The following is a 23,828-nucleotide window of genomic DNA, read 5'->3' as shown; positions in this document are numbered from 1 at the left end:
CCCCGCACCACACTGTGACCTCTGGGGGTGGGTGGGAGCAGGGAAAGGAAGCAGGATCGATCTCATGTTCTTCCAACCCTATTATTTCCAGCATCTTGCGTGGTGACTAGAACATAGTTGAGTTCCTAATAAATGTTGGTGCAGCCGAAATCAAAACAACGCGACCCACAACAAGACCCCAGAAACAATAAAGCCCCAGGCTTCCCGAGGAACGCTGGTTTCAAATAAGGAAATGGAGACTTCGGTGTATGGCAAAGAACACAGATGTGGGGAAGGGCAAACAGAGGACTCACCTATTTGGAGTTTAGGAGAGCAGGGAGTGTTCTAGGTCAGCTCTGTCACCCAGCCTTCTGTGATTTCCATCCCCCCTCCCTAGGCCTCAGTTTTGTTTTTTTTTTTTCATTAATATGAAAGATTGAACAAAATGATTTCTATGAATATTCTCAGCTTCTGGAGTGGGAGCAGAATTGGTTCTGGTGAAGTCACCACGGTTCTTACTGGCCATACTGGGAGTCTCCACAAATGTCACCTGGGCTCTGCCCACCTTCAGACCCAGCGCCTGAGACTTCTGGGGTCTGAAACCTCTCAATGTCCAGTGCGGAGAATTGCTGGCGAATGACTTCACCAAGTGGGCGTGGGCTCTGAGAGTCTGGAGCAGGCTCTATGAGTAAGGGAAGGGGCGGGGGTGGGGGGGCGTCACTGCCCGGATGGCCCTGTCATCTGACATGCCAGGACTTTCTGGAAGGTTCTGAGGATTGACCTGGAGCAAAAGCAGGAAGGGTGCAGGCTGTCTTCATGAAGAAGGGTTTTAACGGCCCCAAGGCCATGTCAGCGGAACTCCGAGCCTCTCATTTTGCAGAGAGTGAAACTGAGACCAGAGCCTGGAACAGTGTGGGTGCCAAGTTACCAAGCAATTGAGCGCTGGCCCTGGGAGAAGAACAGGCTTCCTCTGGGGCCCAAGGTTGGGCGCGTGTGCCCAAATTAGAGCAGAGAGCTCTCAGATCCTCTGGTCTGTAAGGAGGGGGGTGTATGAAGTTTCCACGTGTTCCACAACTGAACAAAGTGCCTGTGAGCCTTATTCTAGACTTTTCTGTGACCTGGCCAGCAATTCCACTGGCCAGTGGTGTTCGTCCTTGGTGCATACAGGCTTTACTGGGAAGCAGGATAAGGAGATGACTGGTGGATATATATATATGTATCTGAGACCTGCCTGGCACAAAGCCACACACACACCCGGGGCTCCAGGAAAGGATTGCTCACCGCCAGGCCCACAGATGGATCCCCCCCACCATACCTAGGGGACAGCTCCAGACAGCCAATATGTGCAGGTCCCCACCTTCAGCAGGGGTGCTGGTAAGCCCGGCTGGGGGGGGTGGGGGATGCCCAGCCTGTGCCGTGAAGTGCCAACACAGCCCTGAGGTCAGCAAGAAGGCTGCTCAGAAGGCAGCTTCCGCAACTGGGGCAGAGCCTGGAGGAGCAGAATCCACGCCCCCTAAAGAAACCCTCTGCCATCACTTCTGGCAACACTTCCTGTTTTTGTTCTCAGGGCAGCGTTCAAGAGGAGGCCTGGGGCCTGCTAACCCCAGGAGGTGAGGGGAAGACCCTGCTTCTGCCCAGGCCCTGGCCGTGTCCCCACCCTACAGCCTGCACAGCAAACACTGGGGTAGCAGAACGCAGGGGCCGCACAGTCCCAGGCTTGCGGGGCTATTCAAAGGCGGAAGAGGAAGGAGCCCCCTCCCCTTTCTGTTATTTATCTATTCCGCAAAAATATTTTTCTTTCTAAGATTCCTTCTCCCGGCTCCGAAGTCACAGGTGGTCACAGGTGAACGCGTATATCCCCACGTGCACGCACATTCGCACAATCATACGTGATGCTCCGCGCAGCACATCTGTAAGGGAACAGTCATGACCCCATTTCACAGACAGAGAAACTGAGATTCGGGGAGTTCAAGGCTCACGCCTGAACCTCACAGAAAGAGGGGATGGAAGACCTCCGGGCCCCCTGGGCGAGCGCGGGGGAGGCGGGAATGGGGAACTCCAATGGGTCTTTTCAGCCAACCACGGGATTTCAGAAACAGGCCGCGCCAGGGTGTTTGGGGCAGGAAGGGGAGGTGCAGGGGGCACCTTGAGGGAGCCGCCCCACCCCCACCCCCACCCCCACCCTGTGGCCCGGGCCCCTTCCCCACCTCGGGGCCGGGCGGCAGGTCCCAGCGCGGCCGGCAGGGGGCAGTGCACCTTGCCTTTTGCGAGCGTCCCGCGCGCCCTTACGCAGCTCGGGGGAAAGAACACCAGGCGGCTCCGCCCTCGGCTTCTAAGAACAGCTCCGCTTCGAACCCGGCACGTAGTAGGTGCTCAAGGCACGGCCGGGAGCCTAAAGGGCCGGACTGGGTGGATGAACGCGGATCGTGTAGTGGAAATGGGGAGGAGGAGGAGGGGGAGGCAAGGGGCCTCCCCGGCCCCGCCAGCGCATTTCCACCGGGGGGTGGGGGGGGGCTTTGCAAACAGCCTTTCCCCCTACTGTGTGTTAGGCTCGGGGACAAGCTCGCTCCCTGCGCATCTCCTTCTCCCCGCGCCCGTCCCCAGCACACACACTCGGCCTCAGAGCGCGCGGGGGGGGGGGCGCTCGCTGTGTCCCCTGGGGACCATCTGGGCCCAAATCCGCGGGGCCTCCTGGAGGTGGGCACGCGAACGCCGGGCGGGACGCCTGCAGCCCTCCTGCGCCCCGAGGCCGTCTCCCGCTGCGGGACACGCAGCCCCCCTCCCCGCGCGCCCCGGAGACGCAGTGACCCGCCCAGCCCCCACGGCTCGCGCACTTTGGGGCGCGCACGTGTCCACCCGCCGCGCTCCCCGGCGAGCCCCGCGATGGCCGGCTGGTGGGACCCGGGGCCCCAGCGGCGGAGCGCACCCCGGCGCCGCCGGGACGCCCTGCACCCCTCCCTGCACCCCCCGGGGCGGCGGGCCGCGCGGGGCATGGAGCAGCCGGCCCCGGCGCAGCCTCAACCCCCATCTCAAGTTGAGCCGCGCTGCCTCCCGCAAGGTCACGCTCAAACACACTCGCGCGGCGAAAGGAGGAGCTCAAAGTTGCGCCGCGGTCCCGACTCGGAACGCAGCCGTGGCCCCTGCGCGCGCCGCCCGCCGCCGCTGCGCCCCCCAGGGAGCGGCCCGTGCCCGCGCGGGTCACACACCCCGGCGACGCGGGCAAGTTGCTAACTTTTGTCCGATCGCCCCGCTGCGGGCGGCGCCTAACGGGCTCGGGCGGGCTCCGGGGTTCCGCCACCCGCGCCGCGCTCCCGGCGCCCGCCCCATCCCTCCCTGCCCACCGCGCCGCGTCCCGGGCGCCAACTTCTGCGCCGTCCCCGGGGGCGCCGCCACCTCCCGGAGGTGCTCCTCGCGCTCGCTGGGGCGGGAGGGGCTCGAGGCAACCCCGTCCCGCCGCCGCCGGACCGGATCGCGGGCAGCCCGGGCGCGCGCCCCCCGCGCCCCCCGCGGCCCCCCGCGCCCCCCGCGCCCCCCGCGCCCCCGCGCCCCCCGCGCCCCCCGCGCCCCCGCGCCCCCCGCGCCCCCCGCGCCCCCCGCGCCCCCCGCGCCCCCCGCGCCCCCCGCGCCCCCCGCGCCCCCGCGCCCCCGCGCCCCCCGCGCCCCCCGCGCCCCCGCCAGCCGCCCCGAGCGGGGACCCCTCCTACCGCGGCCCCGCCGGCCGCTTCGCCCTCTGGCGGCCCCGACCCGGGAGGCTCCAGCCTGGCGCCGGTGCAATGTCACTGGGGCCACTCCGGGGAGCGCTGCCCCGGCCCCGCCGCGGGTCTTGGGATCACAGCCTCCTCCTGCACCTCCGCCCTCTCCGGCGACCCGGGTGACGCCGTGGCCGGGGCCGGGCCGGGCCGGGTCTCCCTGCGGGTGTCTTCCTGCAGGCGCCCGGGGAGGAGGGCGGGGGGGGGGCTTCGGTCCCACTTGCGCCGTCCCCCGTTCCTAGACCCCTCCCGACCGCTTCCGCCCCCGGCCGCGGGCAGGTCCCCGCTGGGCTCGGGGGACTCACTCGCAAACTGCCCGAGCCCCAACTCCGCGCACCGGGCTGCGCGCTCGCTCACCGCATCTGGAGTTTCCGCGGCTCGCGGCACCGGCAGGGGGGCGGCTCCGAGGAGAACGGGCGGGGGGTCCCGGGCACTCGCCCCCTCCCCGGCTCGCATCGCCGCGTCCTCCCCCCTCCTCCTCCTCCTCGTCCTCCCCTACCTCCGCCCTCCGGTCTTTGTCTTTGCAAAGTGTCGAAACTGTCTGGCATAGTGGAGCTCCGCCGGCGCAGGCTGGGGCCGGGGAGGCGGGGAGGCGGGGTGAGGATGGGAGCGGCCTCGGGAGCACCTTCCCCCGGGGGGAGCGGGAGGGGCCGCTTCCCTGGCCGGCCGGGGCCCGGAGCGGGGCGCGCCGGAGCGGGGCGGGCGCCTCGGCGGCGCGCGGCCCTCCCCTTCCTCCGCCCAGCGCCCGCCCCCCGCGCGCGCTCCCCACCCCGCGCCCCCCGCGCCCCCGCCGCCCGCTCCCGGCTCGGCTTTCCGCTCGCTCGGGGCTTCCTGCGGGCTCCGGAGCCACGTGCACGGGAGGCCGAGCCGGGGAGCCGCGGGAGGCGCCGCGGGGACCGGGTCGCCGCCCACGAGCCCGCAGGACCGGAGCAGGCCCCCAGCCCCACCCCGAGCCCGCAGGACCGGCGCGCGCCCCCCCGTCCCCGTCCCCACCCCGAGAAGCCGCGGGGATGCCCCGAGGAGCCCGAGGTGGGCGCGCGCCGCAGCGAGAAGGGGCCGATCCCTGCGGGTGACCGGGCAGAGCCATCGACCTCCTCCTGAGGGCGCGGGACTCGAGGTGGGACTCGGGGAGGAGCGCGGCGGGGCCGGGGCCCCCGGGAGGCCCGACCCCGCCCTGGGTCGCCTGCGGCCGCCGGTTCTTTTCCTCCCAGATGCGGAGGCTGCGCCGCGGTGCCGAGCAGGGCCAGCGCCAGGCGGCGGGACTCCACGCAGGGCCCGCGCCCTGGGCGGCCTGGGGCGGGGGGCCTCGGGGACCGGCTCCCTTTGGGGCTCAGGTTTGCGGGGGGGGGGGGTGGGGAGGGGAAGGTTGCCCTTTCTCCTTTATGGGGAAGTGGAGGCATGGAAGACAGAATGCCAGGCTTGGAGGCCAAAATGCTGGGCACAAGGTTTAAGAGGCATTAGCAAAACGGGACTGCACAGCTTTTATCCCCTTGCGGGGACTGCACCCTCTTTTGAAACTTCTTTGAGCTGATGCTAACAAGGAGGAGGCACAGTGTGGCCTAGGGGGCACGTAATTCTTGTAGCTTCCACCGCTTCCCTTGGAGAGGGTCAGCCTTTTGCGGTGGAAAAGGGGGTAGCTCCCAGCACATCGTTCATTAGAGGGAGGCTGTGGTGTGTGCTCCAGACCAGGGCCCTCTGGATGGGACTTCCTGCTTCGGATCCTGCCTTGCCCTCATTGGATGTGTGACCTCAGGCTGGTTAGAGAATCCAGGCTTAGGTAGCCCCGTGCCTCAGTTTCCTCTTCCGTGGAAATGGGCCTAAAAACTGTCTAGCCCATCGGGTTTTGTAATAATCAAGTATATTCGTACATGTTGAACCCTTAAAACTATGCTGGCCATATAGGAGGTGCCCAGTGAAAGTCCTGTTTAGATGATGGGCCTCCACCTGCAGAAAGGAGGTGGCCTGCCCCAGGGATTGGGTGAAGGCTGGTCCAGGAGACTTCGCAGCCTTTGGGAGAGGAAACGGGAGCTTTTCAGAGCAGAGAGAGGTAGAGAAGGAGCAGACTGGAAAAGAGGAGGAGAGAGTGAGAGAATGCACCACTAGAAAATAAACTACTTAGGGATTAGAACTGTACCGTCGTATCCTAGCAGAGCCTGGAGAGAAGACCAGACTGGGCAAGTAAGTGGCCCCCGATCATCCAGCTGTTTGTTCCACTTTGCAGCCAAGAACCAAAGTCAGCTCTTAATTTCAGCCTCGGGTTCTTGGCAGTTCCCCCAGGTGACTCCACAGTGAGATGGGAATTCCTAATTAAGTGACTCTGTGGTGAAACATGCATAAATCATCACCTTATCTATAAAAAGATGTGCATCAGATGCACCTTTTCCTAGTCTCGCTGGGTTAACCTGGCAAGGCCTTTTCTGGCCCACATACTTTTTGTTTCGGTGTATTTCTTACCAGGTAACAGAGAGGGCCTCTCCCACCCCCCACCCCACCCCCACCCCTCGCTCCTGTTTGTTCTAGTTGTTCTAGTTGTTCTAGTGTTGTGATATGCCGCACAGACAGCACTTCTGAGGCCCCTGGACCTTTCCCAGGAGCCCACATCCGGGCCTGTGTGTCAGGGGTGTGTGTGAGGGCATCCCTCATTGTCACCCTGAGTGTGTCTCCCGGCGGCGTGCCCTGCCCAGGAATAGCAGCCACAGTCATTACTGGGAGTGTCTGCACAGTAAATCCCCCCAGGGAGCCCTGACATTGATTTAATGCTCACACCCCCCCACCCCCACCCCCACGTGTTCAGAGCTACTGCAAAGCTCTGGGTAATAATGGTGAAGGTAATTGATTTCGTCCTCCCCCCACCCCCTTTCTTCACACAACAGAATGGAAGGAGCCTAATGGGCCCTGATGCCATCTGGGTGATTGGGCAGAAAAGGCTGCCTGGCTCGTCAGTGGGGAGTTCAGAGCTGCTGCGCGCGTGGCAGTTGGTTTGGAGCAGTGCTTTACTTACCATGGTTTGGGGGACCCGGCTTTCCCTAGAGAAAGAGAAGTAACCGAGGGGTGTAATGACAGAAGCTGGAGGAGAGAGACAGCCAGTCTTTCTGGCTCTGGCTCCAGCCCCGTGTCTCTCCTTCCCTGAGAGAGAAGCCCGCCCTTCCTCTCCCTCCTCTTGCCCCGTCTCTGCTCTGTTCTCTCCCTGCCCACAGTCTTCTTCTGTTAAGTCCTGGGGGCTGCCGTCTGATTTTCCTGGTATTCGCAGCCTCGGCCCCTCTATGTCCCGACAACTGTCAAAACACTCCCTCCAGTTTCACTTTCCACTACTCATCTATTCTGGGTTTTAGTTTTTCCAGAAAGAGGAATCGGATTGGCAGGCCTGGCTGGGTCACGGGTCAGCAATCCAACCGTGAATGGGCTGCCCGGGCAGCATGTACCCACCCCAAGAGTGAACATGTGGAAGGAGAGCTGTACACTTTGCATCACAGGGAATGCAGGATGCATGACCCTTCAACCCCCTTCCAACCCTGGGAGTCTTCGGGGCCTTTGAGCCAGCAGACCTAACACAGAATCACACACTCTACACTAACATATGTTACACCCAATATCCATGTGAAGGCAGCTGCTTAATCTTGTCCAATCATGACCATCCTAATCTCTTTGCCAGATTTTGGCTCGGGAAACTGTAGGTTTAATCTCTGTTTGGGTCAACAAGATAAAGAGAGAAAGATACTTGTGTCTATTAGGAAAGGAGGCCTCAAGAGTCCTGGGAAGCTTCTCTTTATTTCCAACTGTACGTGAACATGAAAGTATTTTGATCTCAGTTACTCAGTTCCCTCTGAAAGACATCTTATGCCCATGAGGGGAGCCAAATTGAAGCTTAGAAGACCCAGAGCCTTGATCACACCATCCCTGAAAGCTTAATTCTAGACTTTCTGTTGTATTCATCAGTGCAGTTCTTTTGTTTAAGCCACGTTAGGTCATGGTGCTGTTACTTGCCGCAGATGCAAGTAACTGATAGACCTATAGCCAGATTAGTTTTTTTTCCAAAGCTGCAAGGCATTCCCAAGCTCAAAATCCTTAAAATAGCAGCGGTTCCCATTGTCTAAGGATACAAGTCCAAACTTCTGAGTCTAGCAGTGGAGGTCCTTCTTGATGTGGTCCCAACGTGGATTTCTCCTTCATTTTCTCCCATTATTTCTCTTAATGAGCCCTGTGTACCGGATACGATTCAGTCCAGAAGCTCTGGTTAAATGACATGTTGTTATGTCCTTGGAATCAATATGGGTCTCCATCTTCCTGGGCCGGTGAAGATGTCACTAACAGCCATCATGGGGCTCCCCAACCCCTGCAGTAAATAAAGATCTTGAGATCTCGTGTGAGGCCTGGTGTGCAAGAACTCTGATTCCTAGCAGTCCTCACTGTTTCCGCAGAGCCTTTGCTGTTCTAGGCTGCAGGATGGACCCATAAAGGACGACTGTTGCTCCTAAGCTTTTGTCCTTGGATCCAGCCCTCCTGGATGTGTTCGTTTCCTGGTGCTGCTGTAACAAATCACCACAAACTGGGTGGCCCCTCAAAACAGCAGAACTTCATTTTTCCGCAACGCAGGAGGCCAGAAGTCTGAAATCACGGTGCCACCAGGTTTAGCTCCCTTGGGGAGCCCTGAGAGAGGATCCGTCCCGTACCTCTCTCCCAGCCTCTGGTGGCTCCTGGCAGTCCTTGGCCTTCTTCGGCTTGTAGAGGATCCCTTGGGTCTCTGCTGCTTCTTCACGTGGCTGTCTGTGTGTGTATACGTGTCTGTGTGTGTTCTCCTCCTCTGCCCAGAACAACAGTCATTGGATACTTAGGGCCGACCCTGATCCACCAGACACTGTGCTAAGTACTGGGGTCATGGAGGTGGACACAACACAGTCCCCACCCTCCAGGAGCCCACAGGTTGGCAGCGGGGACTGAAGTCCCGGTCATTTCAGCACACTGGGGCAGTGTTGTGATAGGCCAGCAGCTGGGCACTTAGAGGGTGTTGGTTTGCAGGCTCAGGAGCATTTGGGGTAAAATCCAAAACTGGCCCAACTCACAGAAGACAGGGAGAGACGGACAAAAGAGATGGTGAGTGGCAGGTTTAATAAGCGAGAGAACTTATAAGTCTTATCTTGGGTGCCTCAAGATGAGTAGATCTCTGAACCTGCCTTCTAGACTCTTAAAAGTTTATAGAGAGGCCTTAATGAGATCCCGTCCTATACACTGTCCAGGAGGTCTCAGCGACCCTTGGCTTTTTCAAGGCTGTGTCCCTGAAAACGGCTCCCACTGTGGGAACAGGGTGCGGGAGAGGTGGTGTGTGTATTCCAAGGACAAGGGAGGGGGTGAAGATCCTCCACCTGCCCCGGGCCAGCTCTCCTTTCAGCTGGCGGTCACGTCCTCTCGATGACCTCCTCCACCAGGGGTAGCTCCTGGGGACAGGTGGCCCGGGATCTCAGGATGAGCTAGGTGAGAGCAGGGGGGCGTGTGCGGTGTGTGCAGGACGCATGAGCTCATCCAGTTCACCCACAGCCTCGCAAGTCTGGGCTTCGCTCTGAGAGCTGTTAGGAGCTCGGGGACTTCACGTTTGAGCAGAGGCGATGGGGGGACATGTGGACCCTCACATGCTGGCCAGGCCACTCAGGCACCCTTGTGAGGCAGCGGGGGAAGGGGGGTGTCCAGACTGGAGGCAGTGATCCTAACAATAATTCAGGTGTCAGGGGTCTGACCTGAGGAAGGCGCAGAAGCCTGGGCAGAGGCAGATGCGTTTCAGAGGAGAAGAAACCAGCAGAACCCACCCACGTGGGTCAGGGGTGGTGAGAGGAGGGGAACACCCCGATCCCCATCTCCTCCTCCTTCCTCGCCCAGAGCTACAAGTTTAACACCCACAGACACACCCGGATGGGCACGAGGCATCTGAAGAGGCAACAGCCATCTCTCATGGCAAGACGAGCGTTGGCACGATTGGGTTAAAAGCTAGAAAAATCTCGGATCCCCGAAGGCAGCTCTGAGCAGTGGATTCAGCACTTGGCAGCATCTTCCCCTCGGATCCCTGGCTTTGTGGGACGAAACATGCAGCAATACTCAGTCCTCTTTCTTGAAGGTACCAAAGTGAGATTTGTTTTACGTGGAACCCCAGGGCGATGGCAACGAACGCTGGGTGGATGGTGGCCATCTCCAAACACAGAACCTCAGGAAGGAGAAAGTACCCTTGGCCCACATCACATTTCACTTTTTTTTTTTTTTTTTTGCGGGACATTTGGTTGCAGTTTGTTCTAGTTCCTGATCCTTGCACAACAATACATCCCCCAGGGGTCCCAGGGGCACCTGAGTGGCCCAGTTGGTTAAGCATCTGCCTTAGGCTCAGGTCATGATCCTGGGGTCCTGGGATTGGGCTCCCTGCTCGGTGGGGAGTCTGCTTCCCATTCACCCTCTGCCCCTCCCCCTTACTTGTGTTCTCTTTCGCTTTCTCTCTCTCTAATAAATAAGTACATATTTTTTTTTTTAATCCCCAAAAACGAGAGGCATGAGACAGTAGCTGTTGCATATGATCAAGGATTCTGGGGCTCAGGAATTTGGATAGAACCTCCCAGGGCTTATCTTCTGGCCCACATGTCAGGGAAGCTGCAGTTAAGTTCAGTGGCCGAGGCTGGGGTCCTATGAGGCTTCTTCCCTCCTAGGTGTAGGGATGGGGATGGGTTGACTTGAAGACTACACTCCCCGGGCTCTGTCCACCGGAGCATGTCCAGGTGGCTTAGGCTGCTTGAGGCAGAGGCTGGATTTTGAGATGGCGCATCCCACCCAGGAGGACCAAGTGGAAGCCACATGCCCTTCATGACCTGGCTCCTAAAGTGACGTAGCGTCGTCCTCATGTTCTATTCTGTGAGCACTCACAAGTCTGTCCAGACAAGGGAGTGGATGGAGTGACCGAAGAGTGTCAGGCCACAGGTAGTTGTGTGTTTAGGACTGGGCTACAGGACTAGATTCCCAGGAAAGCGTGGTGGTGGAGACCAAGCGTGAGTGAGAGATCACGTGGGGATTTTTTTTTTTTAAGATTTTATTTATGCATTCATGAAAGAAGCAGAGAGAGAGGCAGAGACGGAGGAGCAGGCTCCCTGCGGGGAGCCCAATGCAGAACTCGATCCCGGGACCCCCAGATCACGACCTGAGCCAAAGGCAGACGCTCAACCGCTGAGCCACCCAGGCATTCCTACATGAGGATGTCGTGGAAAATGAAGAGGAACAAGGTTGGAACCCTGAGGACGTGGTAATTGTCAGTAAATGGTTATAGAAGAAATCAGTCAAGAACATGACCTTCTACATAGCCTGCCAGGTAGGCCTGTGGCTCTTCATTCTGGCCCCAAGCAGAAGAAGGAACGCAGCGACGTCGCCAGTTACCTCCTGGGGCCAGACTAGGAACCCTTGGAGTCCACTTCTCCAACTTCAGCGTGTGCAAGGATGACTCCAGGAGGCTTATTCTAAGCACAGAGTCCTGCATCCCACTGCCAAGGGAGTCACAATTCACTAGCCCCGCATCAGGGTCCAGGACTCTGCGGTTTTGAACAACTTCCTTTTGTAACACAGCTGCAGGGGCTGGGTGGACACATCCTACTCGGCCCTTCAACCATAAATCCCGACAGGGCCATGGTCAAAGTCTCTCTGATAAGGTGTTCTAACCCCAAGGCCTGGCTCTGCCACTGTGTAGCCGCCTGACTTGTCAGTGGCTGTGAGCATCCTTTTTCTGACCTCTGCTTTCTTGTCTTGAGGAGGTTGAGTTAGAGCGAGGTTTTCAAACTATGCTCCGTCAGACCCGAGGGGACTGCACATGGGTACCCACGTCCATTAATCCATTTGGCAAGTATGTATTGAGTGCGTGGATCCTGGAGATATTCTAGTCTCCATGATTAATTATCATTATGGAAGTTACTTGCAAAGAGAACCACACGAAGGGGTGAGAGAGGGAGCTGACAAAGTCGGCTTCAGTTGTGCGTGCGCTTCCACTTGAGTTGACGTTTGGACAGAGTGTTCCCAGGATGGAAACCACGGGCTTAGATAATCTTAAGGGTCCTTGCAACCGAAGCCTTTCACTCTACGAAGTCTTCCAAGGATTTCGCTTCTGAGCGAAGTCGAAACAAGCAGAATGCAATTGCTGCATTTGAGATATGTCAAGGAGCCCAAGGTTAACACTTTGCTTCTTGAAAAGAAATTGCGGGCTCTTTAGGGATGGAAGATGGTCTGTATCATGGTTTTCTGACATTTAAGAACCAGCGCCTTCACCTGGGGAATTAAAGGAAAGAGCACAGGCGGCGAAGCCCAAGGGCAGCCCCACCTGCTTGCTGGAGGGAGGCCTAGGGCTCCGGACCCATGTGCCTGCCCATGACTTAGACTTTCTGAGCCTTCCAGGTTTTGTTTTGTTTTGTTTTTTTGAATAAAGATTTTATTTATTTATTCATGAGAGACACAGAAAGAGGCAGAGACACAGGCAGAGGGAGGAGAAGCAGGCTCCATGGATCAGGCCCTGAGCCAAAGGTAGACACTCAACCACTGATCCTCCCAGGCGTCCCCTTTCCAGGTTTTGTCTGCAGAATGGGCCGATGGTACCTACCTCTCAGAGTCGTTTTAAGGGGGAAAGATTACATATGAAAAGTTATTAGCTCAGTGCCAGGTACTTAGTAAGCATTCAATAAATGATGGCCATTATTAATTTAAGTATCTTTCTTATGCATGGTATACTTGTCGACATTCCTGCAAATGTTTTATAGATGAGAATGGAAAAGTACTCCGTGTGGGAGTTGCCAAATATCAGGGCTCCGCCAGGCCAAGGGCATCTCTCTGAGGAAAGAAAGCCTTATAATTGCCTCTTTTTGAAACTACGTGCCCATGGTGCTGGTCTTACAATTTTCCGATTGCCTCCGCCCCTCCCCTCTCCACCCCCAACCCCCCCCACACACAAAGGAGAACAAGTTACTTTTGCTCAGCAGAAACCAAGCCTATATCCAAATTCGGGGTAGGGTTAGAAGGTTTCCATATTTAAAAGGAATAAAGATGACGGCCTTATATGGTGCTGAGAAATGGCAAAGAAACCCTGAAATAATTTCTTTTTTTTTTTTACTCGAATAGGCTAACATCCCTTGAGATGGAACCTGCAAGCATCTTTTTGTTTTCTTCTCCCTTGATCATTAAAATCGTGAGGAGGACAGCCCGGGTGGCTCAACCAGTTTAGCGCCGCCTTCAGCCCAGGGCCTGATCCTGGAGACCTGGGATCGAGTCCCACATCGGACTCCCTGCATGGAACCTGTTTCTCCCTTTGCCTATGTCTCTGCCTCTCTCTGTCTCTGTCTCTGTGTCTCTCATGAATAAATAAATAAAAATCTTAAAAAAAAAAAAAAAAGCTTAAAACCGTGGGGAGACCGCACACAGGCAGGAGTACCTCTAACACTTCGTGCTGTTTGTGGGGTGCGGCTGCACGTCTGAGCTTGGGCTGAACCCGTGGCTGCGGCTTCCTTACATCTAAAATGAGGATAAAGACACACTTCACTCACTAGGATGTTGGAAAGGTTAAAGACAGTGGCTCACAAAGCCACGCACGTAGTAAGCGCACAGTTAGCTATTACTGTTTTCGTGTGTATTGATTTACTAGACATTCTGGTGTTAAGCTATATATTTTGAACTGCAGACTCATAAAATATGAATTAATGTTAGATGCTTGCATTTAATGATCTGCCTTTAATGATTCTGGAGGCAGCTGAATCTATCTCGATGTCGTGTTGGGAGCTCTAGCCTCAGTTTTAAGAGATGTGACATCTGCTACTGATTTGGGGTGTCAGGCAAAATCCTGTAAGTCGTCGGGGTGCCTTAGGACTGTCATCTATGACCAGACACGGAAGAAGGCGGAATTGCATCAGGCCACAAAATAGCCTACTGGCAAAGAATCCTGTTGTCGGGGGAAGAATTTGGGATTTCACCTATGTAAGTCAGGCGGTAGTGTCGGTAGCAGTTAGGATGAGATTTGACAGCAGAAAACCCAACATCGCACTGGCTTAATCAGGCAGGAGCCAATCTTTCCTTTCTCTGAGTCCTGGTACACAAGGTTGGCGTGGCATTCTACAGGGTTAGGGACCCAGGCTCCATCCAGACAGTTGTTTCACAGTAGGGCGCACCATCCATCCCCAAGTGACTCCCTGGTCTGGGTTGGCTGCTTGGGCTCCAGCCATCAACTCTTCATCCCAGTCATTCAGAAGGAGATAAGAACATGCCCTTTACCTTTAAGGACATTCTCCTACAGATTTGCCCACACCACTTCCTCTTACATCTCATTCCCAAGGCCACTCCCAGCCACCTAGCTGCAAGGGACACTGGTAAGGGTAGTCCTTATCCCAGGAATATGGGATACGGGCTGTGGGAAATGGGTATCTGGGGGCAAGTAGCAATCCTTGCTGCCAGGTTAAGAAGGGGTTAGATCACTGGGCCTAGATGCAGAGGCAGGAGTGCAGAAGCTGATCCCAGGTGCACAGTGTGGCCTTGGAGCTGCGTGTTGCCATAGTAACAAGAAAAAGCCTGAATCAGGGCCAACTGTCTTGAAGGAAAAAAAAAATTGTCCTTGCCCCTCAGACCTTGTGTTCTGGCCAGAAATCTCTGGTCGATAAGTTCGTGAGGTTAGGTCGGTACTTGCTTGTGAAGTTGAAACAACTTGTTTATTCTCCTAGCCTGACCCCTCTCCACCCAGCAGGCAAAGTTTAGAATGGGTTTTACCGAGTGAAGGGAAAGTAAATCCCAAAAGTAACGTCGGTGGGGAAGTCGGCATATGTTTGGTATTTGAAATATGGGGTGTAAGAAAAAGAAAAAGAAAATGTTTTGATAGCGTCCGATTAGCCTGATGACGCCCATTTGAAACGTCACTGAGAGGTGGTGTAATCCAGACTTGTGAATTTTCATTGGAAAAGACTTAAAAAAAAAATGAGAAAGTTAACCACGTTTGATTGTTTAGAAGAACCCACAAGTCTTCAAACTTGGTTGTAAGTGGAGTGATCCGGTCAGTCGGTATTTTAAACACCTTTTGTCACAGCCCTTTAAACAAGGGAGGGGATTTAATGAATCCAGCTGTTAGCTGGACCAGTTGTTTGAAGTTATTTAGGGTCCTTTAAACACTGAACAAGAGACTCCTTGAAAGTAATTGCTAAACGATAGTCTAGGTTAAAAGAGATTTGTAAGTTGAATTCAGAGACCTCAGGAAAAGTGTGTGTGTGTTTTTTTGTTTTTTTTTTTTTTTAGTTTATTTAAGTAATCTCTACACCCAACATGGGGCTGGAACTCATGACCTCGAGATCGAGAGCCACGTATTCTTCTGACTGAGCCAGCCAGGTGCCCCAAAAGTAGATTTTTTTTTTTAGTGATTTTCGTATTAAAACATTTTTCAATGTGCAAAAGCCTCACGACATAAATAATATAAAAGTAAAAATTCACAATGCCAATCTTAGCTTTTTCCCTATTTTTACTTATTCATATACAAAATAAGAGGACTCTGGGGATACTTTTTTTTTTCCCCCTTTTGTAGTGGAACCCTTTTCTGTTTGTTTATTGCTTCACAGTAAATCTTGTGCGGAACCCCCTATTGGCCTTTGCTTTGAGAAATGGCTCTTCCCCATTCCAAGTACTTTAGGAGACTCCCAGCCACGGGACCCCTGCTTCCTCACTTACAAGGTGGCAGGGGTCCCACCCTGGGGCCCACCATGCAGGCCACTTCCTGAAGCGACCATTCTTTATTCCTTTCCCCCTAGAGCACTGCACTAGACCTTACCTTCCTGCTTCTGGCTTTTCAGTATAGTGGTAAAAAACATTGATTCAGAAACCAGATTGTGTGTGTTCACATCAAGGCTCCGATGCTACCTAGCTGTGTGACCTTGGGTTTGTTATGTAACCTCTCTGAATCTCAGTTTTTCTGAGCTATAAAATCAGCACCATCATAGTGTCCACTTTAGTATTTAGTATTTTTATAAATATTAAGTACGTTAATACGCGTAAAGTTCTTGAATAGTGACAGACAGTAGATACTCAATACATGTTTATTATTAGTAGTAGCTAGTTGTTGAGTTTTCCTTGCATTTACGTAGAAGGAACCCATTCTTTTCCACCAAATGCCTTTTGCCCTCCTTATTTTTTAACTGTGGACTATTTCTGTTCCTGACAAGCAACATTTTCCGGTGGAGACAACCCTGGTATAAAAAATAAATATAACCCCAGTGCAGGGGAAGGGGGCCCTTGGACCTCCTTTACCTGCTACAGCAGCGTTAAGATCCCCTCCGTGGATCGTGGACACAGCTTGAGATCCACCAGCTCCAGTCGCATCAAGGGCTCCTCGGTCTGTGTGCTCTGGTGTTTTTTTCTCAGGTTACACCTGCAGTGCTGGCCCTAAGGGTTATGTGCAGAGTAATGACCTCAAACTCTGGACAGGTGTGCAAACAAGGTCTGTGATGTTTACGAGAGGCTCTTCTTGGTAAGACAAAGGAATAAACTCGTGATTTTATACTATATTCAATAAGGGTCCATTGAGAAAGGAGAAAGGGTGAGGAGCAGGGAAGAGGAGGAGGAAGGACAGGAGGGGGAGGAGAGGGAAGAGCAGAAGGGGGGGAGGAGGAGGAGGAGAAGGGAGGAATAGGAGTAGGGGAGGAGAGAAGAGCAGGAGAGGAAGAAAGGGAGAGGGAAGAGCAGAAAGGGGGAGGAGGAGGAGGAAGAGAGGGAGGAGGAGAGGGAGGAGCAGGAGAGAGGAGGAGGGGAAGGAGAACACCAACACCACCATGGGGTCAGGACTACCTGGACACCCCACTGACCCATTCACTGTGCTGTTGTGTGATCTCCTCCGTCATCTGCAAGATGTGACAGCTCATCGGCAGGGCACGCAGATCTCCTGCACTGCCCGTGGCTGCCTGTCTGTCCCCAGTCCTGCTCCTTCTCCCCTCCTCGTCGTAATTTGTTTCCTACGTACCAGAGCCCTGTTGTGTCCTGTGTATCTTATGCTCTCTCTTGCCTCCGCATTTTTGCCTACTGCTTCCTGGCATCTTGTCCAGCCGGCGCTGACTGCTTGGCCCGCAGCCTCAGGTGGTGCACTGTCTGCCCAGACACAGCCCCTGGCTCTCCCAGGCGTGTTCTTGAACCCCTTCCCCTAGTGTCCAGGGTACCTTACACATAACCTCACTCTTGCACTCAACAGGCCTGTGTCTTCTTGCAGGCCGGGTGCGTGTCACTCCATCGTTCTGTGCTCCCCTCACCTAGTCGCTGACCCAGAGCTGGTGAACTTGAACATTTACTAAATGTGGTCTTCCCCAGACCACGCTCTCCTTCTCGGATGCCCCCTCTCCAGTGCCTGGCTGTTAGGGCGTAATCCCAGCTGGAAGTTGGTTGTTGGGCGGGAGAGGGGGCCCTAGTTCACTTTGTGCATTTTATTTATTTATTTATTTATTTATTTATTTATTTATTTATTTATTCATGAGAGCCACAGAGAGAGGCAGAGACACAGGCAGAGGGAGAAGCAGGCTCCATGCAGGCAGCCTGATGCGAGACTCGACCCCAGGACCCCAGGATCACACCCTGAGCTGAAGGCAGATCCTTAACCCCTGAGCCACCCAGGCGTCTGAATTAAACAGAACGATAAACCTATCCTCTTTCTATCTGCATCCCTCTCGATCCAAGACTATGCCCTTAAACGATGCGATCTCCACCGAACAGCGGGGTTGTCGCCATCCCATACGAGGCCATCTGAGCTTCCCCAGGAAGCAGAAATGCATTCCTCGGAATCTGTAGGTGCCAGGGTTGGGTGTCAAAATGATGTCATTCCAATACACATGAGCAACAAGTCTGGTCCTGTGATACCAGGACGAAAGAAAACATGTCAGTGCCACTCTCTGGGGACAGGGTGACAACGTCCAAATAAACTTACAGCAAATGCTGTAAGTTTTAGCTCGGACTAAAGGAAGAATATTAGGACTTCTGTAGAAACGAGACCCTGGGCAGGGAGAGGGTGCACGGGTGCCTGGCTCGCATCCTCACCCCCCTGCCACCTGACACCCTGATTATGTCTCAGCCTGACCGCCCTCCCCCCCCCACACTCCACCGGGAACCCACGGAGGACGGCAGAAGCTCTGAGTTTCTCCCACTTCCGTTCTTCTAGGAAGATGACAAAAGAAATCTTACCTTGTTCGTTTATGTGATGGTTTAATACGATGTGAAGTGTTTTATGGTCAGGTGACTGGCAATGTCTCGAGAAAGAATTTTAAAAACCCAGACTAGGGACGCCTGGGTGGCTCAGCAGTTGAGCGTCTGCCTTTGGCTCACGGCGTAATCCCAGGGTCCTGGGATCAAGTCCTGCATCCGTCTCCCCGCAGGGAGCCTGCTTCTCCCTCTGCCCTATGTCTCTGCCTCTCTCTGTGTCTCTCCAGCATAAATAAATAAAATATATTAAAAAAAAAAAAAACCCAGACTGAACACGCATGTATCCAGAATTTTCTGGGGAAGTTGAGGTGGCTGCGTGCAAACGTCTGCTGGGCACCCACCATGTGCCCAATCCACTGTGGCCCAGCAGACAGCCAAGCAAACACAGGAGCTCCCATCCAGATGTGCTCGTTTCCTCCGGGAGCCTAGGTGTTACGGCATCCAGCCCTCCCACAGCGGCCCAGACAACTGGGCAGCTGCCGCCCTACAATCCGGGAGCCACCAAGCCCTCAGGAGGACCCCCTATAAGTTGCCAGGGATGCATCCAGCCCCGCAGTCCCATCCTGAGCCCCGGAGCTGGGGTGTCTGCAGGAATACCTTGTCCCCAGGACTGGGCTGCATCGTGGGGCGACCAGTGAACCAGATTCCAGTCTGTGCTCTGATCCCATAGCTGACTCTGCAACCCTGTACAAGTCACTGAACCTCTCTGAGCTTCCCTTTCTCTTCCGTAAAATACAGGGAACTCACCACAACCACACAGGCCTCTTGTGAAGATTAATTAGGGCCTGGTTTATGTAAATCTTAAGGCCATTTATATATGATCTATGACCATCCCTGACCCGCAACGGTGCTGGATTCACATTAGCGCCCGGGAGGCATCAGGGGGGGGCGGTCAGGGGTCTCTTTAGAAAACAGGGGCTCAAAAAAAAAAAAAAAGAAAAGAAAACAGGGGCTCAGAACTGGTCAAGTCCTTTATTAATTCAAACCTTTCATTTTGTTGCTAAAGAAACTGTGGCCCAGAGAAGCTCACTAACTTCCTCAGAGTCCTGCAAACAGGCAAAGTCCAGGGAGAGTCCTGCGTTGACTTGTATGTTTAACAAGCGAATAAATAATACCTACGAGGTATCAGACACTGTGCTAGGCGTTTGAGAAATGATCAGTACACTTGATATTTGCAGAAACCCCATGACAGAGGAATCATTGTCGTCTGCCCTTTCCAGATGAGGAAACAGAAAGTTCAATGCTTTGCCCAGTGACAGGCTTGTAACTAAGCGAAGAGGGATGCAAACCCGGGCCGTCGGCCGCAGTCGGCCGTCCAGTCTGTGCACTGAACCACCACTGCACTGCTGTCAGTTGCTGAAATGCTCAGGATGCTTCTTTACTATCCACCTATGGCCAGTGGCACCCCCTCTCTCCCTCTCTGTCCTGCTCTGACTCCTCCTTCCTCCTGCCTTTTAGCTATCCTAATTAATAATAATGAGAGGGAAATTACTTCCTCTTAGAATCCCACTGAGCAAAAGCTGAGGAAAAGCTTCCTTGCGGATCCCTGGGTGGTGCAGCTGTTTGGCGCCTGCCTTTGGCCCAGGGCGGATCCTGGAGACCTGGGATCAAATCCCACGTCGGGCTCCCTGCATGGAGCCTGCTTCTCCCTCTGCCTGTGTCTCTCCCTCTCTCTCTCTCTCCCTGTGTGACTATCATAAATAAATAAAAATTTAAAAAATTTAAAAAAAAAAAAAGCTTCTTTGCTATTATTGTACCAGAGAGAAGGATTCCAAAGAAGCTGGAGAGAGAAAGGGCGAGGCAGGCGGGACGGGTAGGGGAACACACTGGAGGGTGTGAACCCCAGGGGCTCTACTTGGTATCGCCCTATCACAGCAAGGGTCCCCAAGAGGCACATAAAGTACTGCACCGGGGACTAGGGGGTAGTAGGTGGGAAGGGAGAAGGGAGGGAGCAGGTTCCTGGGCTCCTACTCCCCACCCATCCTAGATCTGTCCTCCTGGGTCCTTCACTCTCCAGCACATCCCAGGCCCCAGATGCTGGTCATGCCCAGGCTCCAGGAATCACACCTGAGGAGCAGCAGAACCATCTCCCTTCCCCCCGGGGGTGGGAGTGGGAGGAGCCTGTCAGGGTGGGAGGGGCTGGAGCCCTGCAGATGGGGTGAGAGGAAGTCACCAAGGTCAAGGTGGGACCACCCCGGGAGGGGGTTGCCCAGCAGAGCTGTTGAGTCATCTTGAAGTCCAGATCCCCCCGCCTCCTCCCCGGGAGCTCCCACCTTATCTCGTTTTCCTCGTTCCTAGTTTATCCTTGGGCTAATTGTCTCTGTAATTTGGGGGCAGGTCTCTTTCTATCGCCTTTCCATTTATTAAATGGGATATTATGAAGATCAGATCAGCTAATGACCAGGGAGGGAACGCGTCCAAGATTACACAATGGGCTGGTGGTAAGGCCAAAAGAAATATCCAGCTTTTGCGGTGACATCGGGGTCCTTTTCAAGCAAGGCTCTCGGGGAAGAAAGGCTTAACCCCCTCCAGGCCAGCCAAGGAGAGGTAGCCTCGGGCAGGCTTCAGAGGAGTGGGCTGCCAAGGGCTGTGTGTCCCCTCACTCAGGGCCACGCAGCCCCGGAAATGGAAACTCTTGCAGAGACAAGAAAGTGGATGGGGTGACGGGGTGACGGGCACTGAGGGGGGCACTTGGGATGAGCACTGGGTGTTATACTATATATTGGCAAATTGAACTCCAATAAAAAAATTTACCAAAAAAAAAAAAAGAGAGAGAGAGAAGACAAAAAAGAACCTTATTAGGAATGAAAAGAGAAGCAATGGACAGATCTGCAGATTTTTTAAGCCATAAAACACCATGCCATACTGGGGGGAAAAAAAAAAAGAGAGAAAGTGAATTCTTATTCCCTGACTTCTCAGTAGTCAAAAAAAAAAAAAAAAAGACTTTATTCTCAATTTATAAGCAATGCCCCTGCCTCAAGATGGCATCAGTAGCTGACAAATACTCTCTTCTTTACCTGATCCTGACACAGGTCCATGAGGCACTGAAGGTATTGGATAATTTTGATAAAACATGAGATAAAAATAATGATCATGGAGCACCTGGGGGGCTCAGTCGGTGAAGCATCTGCCTTCAGCTCAGGTCATGATCCTGGAGTCCGGGGATGGAGCCCTGCATCGGGCTCCCTGCTGGGCCGGGAGCCTGCTTCTCCCTCTGCTCCATCTCTCTCTCTCTCTCTCTCTCTCTCTCTCATTCTCTTTCTCTTTTGCTCACTCTCTTTCTCAAATAAAGACATAAAATTTAAAAAAAAAAAAAAACACCATCGTTTATGAAGCACCTCTTAGGTACCAGAAACTGCGCTAGATGCTGTATACCCAGTAGAATTGCTCACATATGTTATGTGTTCCTTGCCATTCTGGGCACTGCTCAAGGCAGGGGAAGGTGTGTGCAACTCACGCAGCCCCTGGGGCGGCCCTGGGAGACCGGTACTGGTGTGAATCTTCTCTGTTTCACAGATGAGAAAAACGAGGCTCGGAGAAGTTAAGTAACTCACCGCATGGCACACAGCTGTGACGGGATTGAGATCAGGGTCCAGGCCTAGCGTGCATGCTGCACACTTCTGCTCGCTACTAGTTAACACTCAGCACGACTCATATTTGCCTCCCCAACCCCCAACCCAGCAGCTGCCAAACTGCAAACTTGCCCACGGGACAAAGTGCCAAGTCTTGGTGGAAAGTGCATGCCAGCCGACCTCCCCACACCCTACAGACCCCTTCCCACCCTATGCCCCTCTGCAGGTGCAGGGGGAAATTGCCCTGCAAACCCTGATCGACATTTCTAGTTCTGTGACCTTGACCACGTGCCCTTCACCTCTGGATGTCCGTGTCCTTATCCACAGACTGAGGGAAAGAAGTTCTTCCTCCGTGAGGGTCTTATGAAGAATGCTAATCATTGTGTGGGACACACGTCCGTGCCAGAACATAGAGGAGCCAGGGATGGCCCACCCTCTTCCCTTCCGCCTTCTGCACTTCTGAACCTCAGCCCAGATTAGTTTGCAACATGAGCAGGTGCCTCCCAGCCCCTGTGTCCCTCCCACACTTTGCAGGAGCCTCTGGAGTGAGCACGCTGTGTTATATTTATCACAGTATGTGTCTCTCCTCCTCCGGGGTCATGGGAGGGGGAAGCTTCTGGGCTCACCTCTTCCTAACTGCCCCAGCGCCGCTCAGGGTGGCTGATGAGTACCGGTGGCTAAATGGCCTGTTGCGTAAGCGAGCAAACAAGGCAAGTGTATTTTGGGGTGCAGAACAGGTGTGCCATAGTGACTCGTCAACTTGGGATCTGACTTGCTTAGACCTGTGTGTGCCTGGCCGGGTCTCCAGGCGAACGCGAGGGACAGGGATGATCCTTTTGCTTTTCTGGGTTCAGCTCAGTCCAGCCGGCCTTTCGCTAGCACCCACAAGGAGCCCCAAGCGGGGAGAGGCAACGGCCTGCCTCTCAGGAGGAGTGCACAGCTCTGCCCTAATTTCTGGGCTCATCAGGCCAGTTCTGTCAAAGCCCCGCACAAATCAGCCACTCGAGAAGCATTTTTAATGAGCACACGTTTGTCCGCATCCTTTGCCCAGGCTCACAACACAGGAGAAAAAGGAAGCAGGCGGGCTCCAAGAGAAAAGACATTTGAGGTGCTTATGTTCTCTATTCCCTCTCTCTCTCTCTCCCCCTCTCTCTCTTTCTCTCTCTCTTTTTCTCTCTCTCTCTATCTCTCTCATCCACACATGCACATACACTCATGCTACATTTTCCAGGTTTAAGAGGAAGCAATCTCAAGTAGCATGGAAACAGTGGGCCTGCCCCTCCTTCCAGCAGGGGTTTAAAATAGTTTTATGACTGCTTCACCCGGGTTTGCAATGGAACATTTCACACCACTGGGAGGGACAAGCCCAAGCTCCCCCCACAACCGCCCCCCCGCCCTGCCGAGGAGGCGGCCAGCAGAGGACGAGCAGGGCCCTGGGGCTCTCCAGATGGAGTCCACGCTGCCGTGTCCCCACAGCGGGCCTGTGGTTCTATTCATCAGCCTACAGAGGCATCCACCTCAATTAGCGTTATGCGCAGGCTAAGCAGGGCCAGGCCCCAACGGGAGGTGTCACGCCACCTCCACGGTGACCCAGGGTTCACAGCCCATCCCATGTAACCTGATTTAGCACAAACCCTTCACCCCTCACAGGTGAAGAAGGACACATCCTTCAAGTGTGAATTTGTGCTGCCAAGTGGCAGAGTGGAGCCCCCTGCCCATAATCACCCTTCACAGGAGGAGCAGGAGGGTGAAGCCAGACGAGGCCTGTGGATGGCCCATGGTGGAGAGACACGGCAAAGGGACATTTGCCCTTTCTGCAGGGAACGACTTTTGCAGAGTGCACTGACCTTCAGGGTAATGCTCGGTGACCTTGTACGCGCCGGGCACCTGCACACACTTCTGTGCCCCCACCACCCATTCTCGGCATTCTTGTAAACATCTCGTTCCCCTCCACCAGGACATACGTTACCCCTAGTTCCCAATTGACACGGATGAAAAAGGACCCTTGAAATGGAGCACGCCCTTGGAAAAGAGACATTACCTAGGAAATCGCCCCAATTTATTACTACATTTGCTGCGATTTTTTTTCCACCAGGCATGTACTGAATATCGTCATCAATAACACGATGACCACTATAAAGAATTTGAGAACCGCCTTACCACGGGAAATTGCTTTGCCAAGCAGTTATAAAGACGTGGCACCATCCTGTAGCCCCCTCCCCAGCTACCCTTGTCCTAATTTTCGCTTTTTGAGAGACTCCCCCAGAGATCGCCAAACCGGTGGGTCGGTTCTACTCCAAATCATGCCGCTAACAAGTCACCC

The 23,828-nt window shown here is 54.6% G+C and overlaps 2 protein-coding genes and 1 long non-coding RNA gene across 9 annotated transcripts in view; 1 reads left to right on the top strand and 2 right to left on the bottom strand.

Annotated features, from left to right (window-relative positions):
- ST3GAL1 (ST3 beta-galactoside alpha-2,3-sialyltransferase 1) overlaps positions 1-4,344 on the bottom strand; it is a 95,884-nt gene extending 91,540 nt beyond the window's left edge. For 3 of the 6 annotated variants that reach the window (XM_041769656.1, XM_041769655.1, XM_041769661.1), the window contains exon 1: positions 4,086-4,221. The gene's annotated coding sequence lies outside the window, so the exon portion shown is untranslated. The other 3 variants (XM_041769658.1, XM_041769660.1, XM_041769659.1) reach the window with 3 other exon arrangements.
- Positions 1,716-14,687, top strand: LOC121499123 (basic proline-rich protein-like). Of its 2 annotated transcripts, none has more exons than XM_041769654.1 (2): positions 1,716-3,198; positions 12,849-14,687. In XM_041769654.1, exons 1-2 carry the CDS (start codon positions 2,041-2,043, stop codon positions 12,861-12,863), a joined length of 1,173 nt encoding a protein of 390 aa, XP_041625588.1. In that variant the 5' UTR covers positions 1,716-2,040; the 3' UTR covers positions 12,864-14,687. The 2 variants fall into 2 exon arrangements, 1 of the variants encoding a protein (XP_041625588.1); XR_005990014.1 differs by lacking the exon at positions 1,716-3,198 and adding an exon at positions 4,483-4,845.
- On the bottom strand, positions 11,285-16,327 carry LOC121499125. The gene is made up of 2 exons (XR_005990015.1): positions 16,002-16,327; positions 11,285-12,005 (listed from the first exon to the last, which is right to left on the bottom strand). It is a non-coding gene; the product is annotated as an uncharacterized LOC121499125 (long non-coding RNA).
- Positions 16,328-23,828: the final 7,501 nt, after the last annotated feature.

The sequence above is a fragment of the Vulpes lagopus genome, chromosome 9, assembly GCF_018345385.1.
Source record: "Vulpes lagopus strain Blue_001 chromosome 9, ASM1834538v1, whole genome shotgun sequence".
Lineage (NCBI taxonomy): Eukaryota > Metazoa > Chordata > Mammalia > Carnivora > Canidae > Vulpes > Vulpes lagopus.
This window is presented reverse-complemented; position numbering and strand designations above follow the sequence as displayed.

Bases quoted from the DNA above. Each gene is read 5' to 3' on its own strand.
- LOC121499123 (XM_041769654.1), top strand. From the start codon at position 2,041: ATGGGTCTTTTCAGCCAACCACGGGATTTCAGAAACAGGCCGCGCCAG.